This window comes from Zingiber officinale, chromosome 1A (assembly GCF_018446385.1).
Source record: "Zingiber officinale cultivar Zhangliang chromosome 1A, Zo_v1.1, whole genome shotgun sequence".
NCBI classification, from domain to species: Eukaryota; Viridiplantae; Streptophyta; class Magnoliopsida; order Zingiberales; family Zingiberaceae; genus Zingiber; species Zingiber officinale.
In genome coordinates this window covers 27,597,556-27,610,677 of record NC_055987.1, presented here as the reverse complement: position 1 = coordinate 27,610,677, position 13,122 = coordinate 27,597,556, and the positions used below count along the sequence as shown (strand labels likewise).

General features: G+C 39.3%; 1 protein-coding gene and 1 non-coding gene across 2 annotated transcripts; one reads left to right on the top strand and one right to left on the bottom strand.

Annotated features, from left to right (window-relative positions):
- Positions 1-2,435: 2,435 nt before the first annotated feature.
- Positions 2,436-3,228, bottom strand: LOC122021908 (ethylene-responsive transcription factor 11-like). The gene has a single exon (XM_042580088.1). It carries the CDS (start codon positions 3,158-3,160, stop codon positions 2,576-2,578), a length of 585 nt encoding a protein of 194 aa, XP_042436022.1. The 5' UTR covers positions 3,161-3,228; the 3' UTR covers positions 2,436-2,575.
- A 789-nt stretch (positions 3,229-4,017) lies between these two features.
- On the top strand, positions 4,018-4,099 carry TRNAS-UGA. The gene has a single exon. It is a non-coding gene; the product is annotated as a tRNA-Ser (tRNA).
- The last annotated feature ends 9,023 nt before the right edge of the window (positions 4,100-13,122 follow it).

Sequence of the window (13,122 nt, the reverse complement as noted above, 5' to 3'; positions counted from 1 at the left end):
AAAACAAAACAAACTGATCGTTTAAATATAATTCCGTTTTCAATCAAAATAATTAAAATTTTCAATTTGATTTAGTTTCGATTTAATTTGATTCAACTCACAATATCAATTATCCCATTCAATTTAATTTGATTTAACTCTAATATCAATTTATTAATTAAACTTTCACTTATCTTTAGACCATCCACAATGCTGTAGTTAATAGGATGTTATAAGACTCTTTAAATATTAAAAGAATTGTAAAGGGATATTATAACACCCCTTCTTACAAAAAGTGAAATCATCACCTTAGCGGTTCTCTAGGTCCGGCACCATAGATATCCAGAGGAGATAAATTACGGTTAAGCTGGGGAGGAGGGGTGACTGGGGGTCGAGTGAAATTTAAAGCACAGCAAACCGAGATTTTACGTCCGTGTGCAACTGACGACCCTCGACCCCTTAATCTCCGTTGCAAGAGTTAGACACCCTTCCAGCTGATCTAGCTCGTGGGGGCTATTATAACACCCCTTCTTGAATACGTTCAGGATGGAGTGGGCTGGACCAGCTCTAGTGTATGTTTTTTTTAAAAAAATTTATTTATAAAAAAATTATAAATTTTAGAGTTAAAAATTAAATAAAAGAGGTAAATAATAAAATATGAGAGTATTTTTTAATAATAAAAAATTAGAAGTTTTAATACTAATTTTTTTAAAAATAATAATAATAATTTTAATATTTAAAAATATATTTAATTAATATGTATGTGTAATAAGTAGGCCCATACTCCCTAATGAAATAGTTGGGATTATAATAAGTTAGCGTTATAGATGCTCTCACCCAAATAACCAAATAAACAAGATACCCAAGATATTAAAAGACATGTGATGCGGTGGTAAGGAAGGGACCTACCTAGAGGGTAGTTGTCACCATGGAGATCAAAGTCAAGACGGTCAACGTTTAATTATCATTGGTCGATCGGGCGGAGATGCCCCGACCTCGAGGAAAGGATGCCCGATAAGGGACACCGGACAGAGGAGAAACCTTTGTGCAGAAGTTGATTTGAGCAGAGTAGGACTTGGCATTGACGTAACGGAACTTCGGACGAACAGCTACCCCGCTCGGCTAAGCACCATGATTCGCATTGCAGAGCGGAACTTCGTCTGAGCAGCTACCCATTCGACCAGGCGGCAGGACTCGACATTAGCAGATTGGATCTTCGACCGAGCGGGTGAGACACAAGGAACAACGAGGGGACCTGTCAAGTGACCAATCCGCTCGGCCTAGCAGCATACTCTCTGGTATCTAGCGACATCATTTTGGGAGTTAGTACCGTCAACACCGGACATGGAGAACCAGAAGATTGTACGACGGAAGTTTCCATTGTCACTTCAGAAATATACTCGGCCTATTAAGGACTATGTCAGTGACACTTTATCGATAAATTTTTTCAGGGAAAATTTAGGGCAACGTGTCCACCTTAAGGAGTGTGCAGGCGTGCTACAGGAATTCTATATAAAGGGATCCAAACATCGACAGAGGTACGCAATACATGTGATATTCACTGTTTGTGTTACAATTTTTCTGTTGATCCGCTTTATATTTTATCGTCGGTGATTGATTTGAACGTCGAAGGACCAACGTCGGAGAATTCATGGGAGGTCAACAAAAATATTATTTCCATCTCTTCGACTTTCAGGGATCCCATCAACTGAGGTACGTAATATATATGATATTTACTATTTGTGTTATAATTTTTTTATTATTCCATTTTATATTTCATCGTTGATGATTGATTTGAATATTGAAAATCTAACATCGAAGAGTTCATGGGAGGCCAACAAAAATATTATTTCCATCTGTTCGACTTTTAGGATGAACATGCGATACGATAAATTTTTTATTAGAAAAACGACGGCCGCCGAGGACGCGTTCGACTTTTGGATAGGATGAACATGCGATACGATAAATTTTTTATTAGAAAAACGGCGGCCGCCGAGGACGCGTTGGACGGTGTTACTGGAGAGATCGGTGGATGAATAGGTGGAGGGCCGTCCAACTCCGAGACTAATTAGGCGAAGTTGGACGATTTTTAAAAAAAAAAACAAACCAAAAGACAGCCGCTATGAGGGGACGGAGATGCAGAGCATGAGGGATAAGGGGAAGCAAAAAAGGAGATGTCAGCGCAGCAGAAAAGGAGATGGTGGTGTGGGCAAGGAAGCGGCTGCGGCTGCGGCTGCGGCTGCGGCGGATGTGGGAAAGAGCGCGCCGTGGGAGAACGGGAGGGCGGCGACGCCGGCGAGAGAAGCGTGAAGGAGGAAACGAGGCAGCAAGGGAGGGAGTGGTTTAGAGATTAACAAAAAAAAAAAATTGTCATGGTTTTCTCTCAAAACAGAGCAACTACGCAGATATCATCCAAAAAGACATGATCTGAATGACTTTTGAGTTACTTCTCAAAATTAGCTAAGATTTCTGATATATTGTCATGGTTTATAGTTTTCCAAAAAGAAATCGACAGATCAAATCATTATATAGAACAACACAAATGGAATTGTGGAAAAAGCGAGTTTAGCTATTTATCTACAAGAGTGCTTTTAGATCAGGCGCCCTCTGCCGGCGGCGGCAGGTTAAGATCCAAATCTAAGTTAATTCTACGAGGGCAATCCACTACGGACGACGAATCCGAGTCGCTCTCCACCTCGCCGCGAACCGGCTTCACGAAACCCCTAAACGGCGCCTTCTTCGAGGAGGCGATCGAATTCAAGAGCAGCGTCGGGAGGGGTTGACCGCCGGCGGCGGCGACCGGGTGGTGCAGGAAGGGGAACTTCGACGACGGGTACCTAAGCTCCAGATCCAGCGACGGGGGGCCGAAGGCGGCGGTCGGCCGGCTGTGCGGGGTTGAGGACTCGACGGTGCTGCTGCTGGGCGTGGAGTCAGGGGAGCAGGGAAAGTTGGTCTTGGCCTTGGAGCCACGGAAGCGGAGGGCGGCAGCGTCGTAGGCATGGGCGGCCTCCTCTGCGGTGGCGAAGGTACCGAGCCAGACGCGGCACTTCCTCGCCGGGTCCCGGATCTCCGCCGCGTAACGCCCCCACGGCCGCTTGCGGACGCCTCGGAACTGCGGCCCCTTCTTTTCTCCGCCGCATCCGGCCTCATGGTCGGGAACCTTCGCGCTAATCGGAGCCATCGCTCTACAATTTGTGATGAGAACTGAAAAGACTGGACAATGCGCTGTCGAGGGGAGAAGGCGGGGGGAATATAAATAGAGAGGAGCTTTCCGAGGAAGGAAGGCAGAAGCGGGGAGGCGGACGGTTTGACCGCCTCAGCAGCCGCCCAGGCTACAATACAGATCTGATAAATGCACGCCAATGTTTTGGACGCATGTCTCTTTAATCGTCCAATTGGTTTCAGAGGTGAAAGGGGGTGTAACTAGGGAAACCCGAGCGTGAGATTAGGAGTGAGACAAGGTGTTCCTGCTACGCGGCGCTCTCGAGACGCGTGGGACACGGCGGGCGCAGGACGGTGGTTGTTTGTGCGTGCCGGAGGAGTGTACGCGTGGGATGGGCGGCGCTGTCGCTTTCGTGCGCCGCGCTTTTATTATAATGGGAGGGAAACGGTCGTTAACTGACGGAGATCTGAGCGGCGTGAGCCGTCAGAGAGAGGACCAAAAGTCGCGAGGTCGACAGACGGGAGTGGCAGTGACGGCGGTGGGAATGGACGGGAAACGCGTGAGTGGCGGTGACGGTGTTAAGACGGCAGATTGCACTTTGGATACGGCGTCAGTTTTGTTGGTCAATAGGACAAGCCCTTGTCCTTGGAAAATTTATTATTATTATTTTTAAAAAATTATAGCCAAAACGCGTGGTTTCATCGTCCAATCTCTCAGTATACATGTTTTTTCCTTACACGGTGTTTATAATTAAATGCACCCAAATCTATTCGGAAATTTAAAATAAGGTAATCTATAAAACTCGCGATCTGCAGCAACAAGATAAATATTTGTACATATAAATAAATTACATAAATTGTTTTTAACAATCAAAAGTCGATATGTCCGAGTGGTTAAGGAGACAGACTTGAAATCTGTTGGGCTCTGCCCGCGCAGGTTCGAACCCTGCTGTCGACGATAAAAATTTTATATTGGTTTTTTTCCTTTTGAAATTCAATGAAACGTCGAATGCATTATGGATCTGTTAAATTCGTCGATACAATGTGAAATTATTAAGCCATCATATTAACTTCTTATAGCCACTATATAAATACGTGAGGCCAGATCATCTCAGATAAGATTAACAAAAATTATTATTTTTAATTATATTAGTGATCAGGTCCATCCTGGTGGTGTCGCCTCATCAGTTGATTTCTACAACTATATGTTGGAGTGTATACTGAAAGTCTAAACTTTGTAAACATTTATTATGAATAAAGAATCATATTTGGTCAAATTGTCTACATTTAGTTGTAGTTGTTCAATTAATTTATATTGTAGATAACATAGTATGTGGTGTCACATGCAGAAGATAATGTTATTAGTACCTTATAAATTATAAACAGTAGCTCGCGACCAAAATGAAAAGGAACAAACCATTAAAAGGTCGTAGTGTAATTAGGTATCAGTTTATCTTGATTGTATAATTACACTAGTACACTCAGAGTATATTGAGTAGGACCATTTGACGTCGTTTCTTTTATACTGACTTTATAAAGAAACAAAGACCTCGGTTATTATGGAAGTGTGTGCTCTTAATCCTAATATAATAACAAGCACGTATATTTGATATTTATTTCTTTAATTTATCAATGAGTGAGATTTAGTTCGATGAATCAATAACCCCGATAAATTGGGAAATGGTATCACTTATAGTGTGTGTTGTTGATTATAGAAGGAAACTGTGTCCTAGAGATACTAGGTTGATAATGTCCTCAAGAAGAGCTCATAAGGATTGTCATGTTAAACCCTGCAGGTGGACTTAGTCCGACATGACGATAAAGTTGAGTGGTACTACTCTTGAACTAAGATATTAATTAAATGAGTTGTCAGTAACTCACTTAATTAGTGGACATTCGATATCTTAAACACAGGGAGACTAACACACTCATAATAAGAAGGAGCCCAAAAAATGTAATTTGGGATTGGTGCGGTAGTTCAATAATAGTTCTCTAGTGGAATGAATTATTATTGATAAAATTAAGTTGTGTGTTCGGGGCGAACACGGGATGCATAATTTTATCCGGAGACCAAAACCAATTCCTCCTCTCGGTCCCTATCGTAGCATCTTATTCATAGAGTACTATACCCACCTATACCCACCTTCTATATACCAGGGGTGTAGCTAGCTTGGGAACCAAGTAGGCCTAGGTATAAATTGGTGGTTAGCTAACCCAAGCTAGTGGGGGACCAAATTAAATTAAAAGGGATTTTAATTTTAATTTTTATTATGTGGAAGAAATAATTTATTAAAGAGAATTAAAATTAAAATATCTCTCTTGTAAAAGATCTACAAAAGATTAAAGAAAGAGATTAGATCTCTTTCCTTATTTGTAGATTGGTGAGATATTTTATTTTTTTCATTAAAATTATCCACATGTTGATAAAATTAAAATTATAGAAATTTCCTTTTATCAACCATGAAGAGATTTTTAAATAGAAATTTTATTTTTAAAATTTCCGGAAACAAATTAGGAAGTTTTAATTGTTGATTAAAACTTGTCTAATTTTTTCCTTCATTGATGTGGCCGGCCATTAGAGTTTGATTTGGGAAATTTTATTTTATTTTTCTCAATTAAATCATGTCAAGGAAATTAAGGAAATTTTATTGTAATTAAATTTCCTAATTTGCCTAGGCCAAGGAATATAAAAGAAGGGGTGAGGGTGCCTTCATGAGACACAACCTCTATTATTTTCTCTCCCTCTTTTCCTTGGTGTTGTGGCCGGCTATCATCTTCTCCCTCTCTTCCTCTTGTGGTGGCCGAATACTTCATCCCTCTTGGAGTTCTCGTGGTGGCCGGATACTACTTGGAGAAGAAGAAGAAGAAGGAGAGAAAGCTTGCATCTCTTGGAGCTTGGTTGGTGTTTTGTTCTTCATCCTTGGTAAAACTTCTTTGTGGCCGAACCTAGCTAGGAGGAGAAGAAGGTGGTTGGTGGTTTCTCATCTCGGAAGATCGTTGCCCACACAACGTCCGAGGTTAGAAGAGGAATACGGTAGAAGATCAAGAGGTCTTTCTAAAAGGTATAACTAGTAATTTTTCTTTCCGCATCATACTAGTTATTTCTGGAAATAATACCAAATACAAGAGGCATACGATTCTAGAATTTCGAATATGTTTTTCGATGTTGTGTTCTTTTGTTTTTTCTTTTCCTTGTGATTTGATTGTTCTTTTCGGTTCACCTTAAGTTATTTTAGGAAATTAAATATTAGCTTTCTATAAAAGGTTTTGTCTAGTCGGTGGTGGTTGCTCCCATATCCAAGAAGGTCATGTGCCTCGCCACGTCAGTACTGGGAACCGATTATGGAAATTAATATTTAATGGAATTAATAACTTAAAGTGATTTGGGTCGAACGTGTTAAGTTCCGCGGACGATCCAAAATTTAATTTAAAAGAACACATGGTAGCTAGGAAAAGGTTCAGACCTTTGTACAAAATTTTTGTACAGTGGAACCTCTAGGTTTTCCGAGTAGCAACCAACAATTGATATCAGAGCTAGGGTTTTGCCTCTGTGTATTTGGTATTAGTTTAATTATGCACATGTCATACATAATTTAGGCAGGTTAATAGTAGGATGTGCTAACTTTGTGGATGCAGGATCCAACTATTATGACTTTTAGTTATTATGTGTGTGATTGGACCCTTGGACATGTCAAGGGCATTTATATGTGTGTGCATGATTGTATTAAAATACAGCAGGAGCTCTATTTAGTTTTATTAGGATTTTATTTTTGATCTAGATACATGTACATTCCTTTTATGGAATATAGGATCAAAAATGTAAAATTCTATTTATGTCGCGGATCGAATCTTGCAAAGCGTGGAAGCTTCTAAGGACCAGAGGCGCAGCGGAACTAGGAGCAAGATGGCCAAAGATGGCAGCAGCTAGGGATGACAACACACGGAGGATAACTAGAGATAAAAGCCATAATAGTTGAAAATTAGATTTTCTATTTATTGCTTTTATATTGTTGTGTGTATGTGTTAGTTTACATGTTTAGTAGGCTAGTATAGTTAAAATTCCTCATTTATAAATAACTAAGTGGAGAGGGATTTTAAATAAATCCCATGGTCTCCATTCTTGGTTTGTAAGTGATGCAAACAAGCTTGGCTCTGAGTGCCTTCCTCCATAACGGATGAGCTTGTTTGTGGATCACTAGAACAGATTTCCATTTTTGGATGACTATAGGAAGTTAATTAAGAGCGTGTGATCTTCCCCAACGGAAGGGGCATAATCTTATTAATGGACTTAGTGTCAAGTAATGGTATACACTTAGACACATCTAATAGTATTCTCCCCATCGGAATCACTGTTATTATTTGTGTGATCAAAAGACACCAACTATTAATTTTATTTGTCAAAAAATTAGGTTGACAAGATAATAAAATTAATGGGATAAAACCCTCCTTTTACAAATGTTGAATTTGTATACGTCCACACTAACGTGGCATACAAAATTCACGGTGTTTTGAGGTGTTGGTTAATTTAAAATAGTATTGTTTGAGAAATCAATATTATTCTAAATTTAGAGTTCTGACCAAAAGTTATTTGTGATTCTTAGGATGACTTTCAACCCACTGTCTATCATACTTCAACAAAATAGACTTACTGGACCTAATTACATAGATTGGAAAAGAAACATAGACATTGTTCTTACTGCTGAAAGCTATAAATTTGTACTGACTGAGCAGTGCCCTGAAGCACCTACTGGTGAATCTACCCAAGAGGAGATTGAATATCATAGGAAATGGGTAAAAGCAGATGAGATGGCGCGGTGTTATATTTTGGCTTCAATGTCAAATGTATTGCAACATCAGCATCAAGATTTACCAACAGCCTATGATATTATGAACAATCTCAAGGAACTCTTTGGTCATCAGGATAGGGCTTCTAGGCAAGAAGCCATGAGAAAGATAATGACAGCCACCATGCAAGAGGGTACTCCTGTGAGGGATCATATCCTAAAGATGATGGCTTATCTGAACGAGATACAAATCCTTGGAGAAGAAATTGATGGGGAAACCCAGATCGATATGATCCTCCAAACACTATCTAGAAGTTTTGAGCAATTCCGCCTAAATTACAATATGAATAAAAGGGTATATTCATTGGTGGAACTACTGACAGAACTTCAGGCAGCAGAAGGATTATTTCGTCACAATGCTCAAATTCACTATGCTGAAAATGGTTCTACTTCTAAACCGAGAGGAAAGAAGAAGAAGAAACAAGCTAGTTCAGCAAAGAAAGTGAATAAGTCTCAGAGTACAGGATTTAAAGCTGGAGTGAAGAAGCCGAAGGGCAAGTGCTTCATCTGCAAGCAGGCAGGACATTGGAAGGCGGGCTGTCCTCGTAGGAACCAAAACAAAGGTATATCTCATGCTCTAGTTGTTGAAACATGTTTAGCGGTGTTATCTACCAACACCTGGTGTGTAGATACGGGAGCCACTGATCATGTCTGCAATTCCTTGCAGGGGTTCTAGGAAACCCGACGACTATCTGAAGGAGAAATTACCGTCTACATGGGCAATGCTACTAAGGTGGCAGCTGTTGCAGTGGGAGACGTCTACTTATCTTTTAGTAGAAATAGGAATTTGGTTTTAAGAAATTGTCTTTATGTACCCAGTTTTAGAAAGAATTTAATTTCAGTTTCTAAACTGTTTTTAGATGGATATTCAGTTTCTTTCAGTAACGATGTAGTTATTAAAAGAAATAAAGTGATTATCTGTTCTGGTGCATTAGTTGGCAATTTGTATACTTTAAATCCAACTTCTTCCACAAAGCAAAACATGGAAATTTATAACTCATCTTCTAACTCTAATAAAAGAAAAGAACCTTCGGAAATGAACCAAACATATCTTTGGCATCTAAGGCTTGGTCATATTAACTTAAGTAGGATTCAGAGGCTTATAGCCGATGGACTTTTGAGTTCATTAGAGTTGGAAAATTTTCCAACTTGTGAATCTTGCTTAGAAGGAAAAATGACCAAGAGACCGTTCAAGGCCAAGGGGTATAGAGCCAAAGAAGTGTTAGAGTTGGTCCACTCTGATTTGTGTGGTCCTATGTCTGTCCAGGCAAGAGGAGGTTTTGAATATTTTGTCTCTTTCATAGACGATTATTCAAGATATCGATACATTTACCTAATACGCCGCAAGTCCGAGTGCTTTGATAAGTTCAAAGAATATAAGGCTGATGTGGAGAAACGACTAGGTAAAAGTATCAAGACACTACGGTCAGATCGTGGTGGCGAATACCTCTTAGGAGAGTTTAGGAATTACTTATTAGAGGTTGGGATTCAATCCCAACTGTCCGCACCTGGTACACCCCAACAGAATGGTGTGGCAGAACGAAGGAATATGACTCTTATGGAGATGGTTAGATCGATGATGAGTTATTCAGAATTACCAAATTCGTTTTGATATGGAAACAGCAGTGTATGTTTTGAACTTAGTACCTTCTAAATCAGTTTCTTCTACTCCCATAGAATTGTGGAATGAGCGAAAACCCAGTCTAAGACATATTCGGATTTGGAGTAGTCCAGCACATGTGCTGAAACCAGATGCTGATAAGTTAGAATCTCGTACAGAAGTTCGCGTGTTTGTAGGATATCCCAAAGGAACGAAAGGTGGTTTATTTTATAGTCCTAAGACCGTCATTGTTAGCACCAATGCCCGCTAGAAGAATACTATATAATGGATCACAAGCCCAAGAGCAAAGTTGTTTTAGAAGAACTTAGAGGACACGTCTACTTGAGTACCAACAAGACAAGATGAAGTACCACAAGAGACCGCAACACGTGTCACACATGATACACAACCACGGACAGCCTCGTCGTAGTGGGAGGGTTGTAAGGCAACCTGAAGATTCATGTTTTTGGGAGAGTCTTGAATTTGATCCCGGTAAACATGAACCCGATCCCTGACATATGACTAAGCACTCCAAGATATAGATGCAACATCTTGGCAAAAGGCGATGAATTCAAATAGAGTCTATGTACTCTAATAAGGTCCGAGCTTGTAGAACCACCGATGGTGTAAAAGACGTTGGATGCAAGTGGATCTACAAAAGGAAAAGAGGGATGACGGAAGGTAGAAACCTTCAAAGCTAGGCTTGTTGCGAAAGAGTACACTCAGAAAGAGGGAATCGATTATGAGGAAACCTTTTCACCGGTAGCCATGCTTAAGTCTATCCGGATACTCTTATCCACTGCTGCTCATATGGATTATGAGATTTGGCAAATGGATGTCAAGACAGCTTTCCTTAATGGAAGTCTTGAAGAGAATATCCATATGAAGCAACCAGAAGGGTTCATTGAAAAAGGCAAAGAGCATCTAGTATGCAAGCTCAATCGGTCCATTTATGGACTGAAACAAGCTTCAAGGTCTTGGAACATCCGGTTTAATGAGTAATCCAGTCGTATGGATTTATTCAGTGTCCGGATGAGTCTTGTGTATACAAGAAGTGTAACGGAAACGTGGTGGTATTTCTTGTACTATACGTAGATGATATTTTGTTAATTGGCAACAATGTCAAGGTATTATCAGACGTAAGGGTATGGTTGTCCAAACAATTTGATATGAAGGACTTAGGAGAGTGTGCACACATTCTTGGGATCAAAGTGATAAGGGATCGCAAGAAAAGAATGTTGTGTCTGTCCCAAGCTTCATATATAGATACAATCCTTGCTCGTTTTAGTATGCAGGATTCCAAGAAAGGTTTCTTACCTTTTAGGCATGGAATAGCTCTATCTAAAGAGATGTCTCCGAAGACATCAAAGGAGATAGAAGACATGAAAGCAGTTCCTTATGCTTCGGCTGTAGGAAGCCTTATGTATGCAATGCTATGTACGAGACACGATATTTGTTTTACGTGGTCATGGTCGTGATATCGAGTAACCCGGACAAGGACATTGGACTGCGGTAAAGCATATATTAAAGTACCGAGAAGGACTAGAGATTATATGCTAATTTACCAAGCAGAATTTGCTTACATGGATTCTGATTTCCAATCGATAGGGACAATAGTAAGTCTACATCGGGCTATGTGTTTACTTTAGGAGGTGGAGCCATTTCATGGAGGAGTGTTAAGCAAAACGTGTCGGACTCAACCATGGAAGTCGAGTATGTAGCAGCCTCAGGCAGCTAAAGAAGCGATATGGCTCGGGAACTTTCTAATGGACTTAGATGTGATTCTAGTTTGCCCAAAATTATCACAATTTATTGTGATAATAGCGATGCAGTTGCAAACTCGAAGGAACCACGAGCTCATAAGGCAAGTAAACATATAGAGCGCAAGTACCACGTGATACGAGATATCGTGGAGCGAGGAGAAGTTGTCATCGCCAAGATTGCATCAGCAACCTGGCGATCCTTTCACTAAGGCCCTTCCTACAGCTTTTGATCGGCATGTGGAGGAATGGGAATCATATGTATGGTAGAAGATATGACTTAGTCATTAGTATAAGTGGGAGATTGTTGAGTGTATACCAAAGCCTAAGCTTTGTAAACATTCATTATGAATAAAGAATCATATTTGGTCAAATTGTCTACATTTAGTTGTAGTTGTTCAATTAATTTATATTGTAGATAACATAGTGTGTGGTGTCACATGCGAAGATAATGTTATCGATTTTATAAATTATAAATGTAGTTCATGACCAAAATGGAAAGGAACAAACCATTAAAAGGTCGTAGTGTAATTAGTATCGGTTTATCTTGATTGTATAATTACACTAGTACACTCGAGTGTATTGAGTAGGACCATTTGCTCTTTTATACTGACTTTATAAAGAAACAAAGACCTCGGTTATTATGGAAGTGTGTGCTCTTAATCCTAATATAATAACAAGCACGTATATTTGATATTTATTTCTTTAATTTATCAATGGGTGAGATTTAATTCGATGAATCAATAAGCCCGATAAATTGGGAAATGGTATCACTTATAGTGTGTGTTGTTGATTATAGAAGGAAACTGTGTCCTAGAGATACTAGGTTGATAATGTTCTCAAGAGGAGCTCATAAGGATTGTCATGTTAAACCCTGCAGGTGGACTTAGTCCGACATGACGATAAAGTTGAGTGGTACTACTCTTGGACTAAGATATTAATTAAATGAGTTGTCAGTAACTCACTTAATTAGTGGACATTCGATATCTTAAACACAGGGAGACTAACACACTCATAATAAGAAGGAGCCCAAAAAATATAATTTGGGATTGGTGCGGTAGTTCAATAATAGTTCTCTAGTGGAATGAATTATTATTGATAAAATTAAGTTGTGTGTTCGGGGCGAACACGGGATGCTTAATTTTATCCGGAGACCAAAACCAATTCCTCCTCTCGGTCCCTATCGTAGCCTCTTATTCATAGAGTACTATACCCACCTATACCCACCAATAGGGGGCCGACCAAGCTAGCTTAGGAACCAAGCTAGGGTCGGCCTAGGTATAAAATTGGGTGGCCTGCCCTAGCTTGAACCCAAGCTAGTGGGGGCCGGCCAAATTAAATTAAAAAGGGATTTTAATTTTAATTTTTATTATGTGGAAGAAATAATTTATTAAAGAGAATTAAAATTAAAATATCTCTCTTGTAAAAGATCTACAAAAGATTAAAGAAAGAGATTAGATCTCTTTCCTTATTTGTAGATTGGTGAGATATTTTATTTTTTTCTTTAAAATTATCCACATGTTGATAAAATTAAAATTATAGAAATTTCCTTTTATCAACCATGAAGAGATTTTTAAATAGAAATTTTATTTTTAAAATTTCCGGAAACAAATTAGGAAGTTTTAATTGTTGATTAAAACTTGTCTAATTTTTTCCTTCATTGATGTGGCCGGCCATTAGAGTTTGATTTGGGAAATTTTATTTTATTTTTCTCAATTAAATCATGTCAAGGACATTAAGGAAATTTTATTGTAATTAAATTTCCTAATTTGCCTAG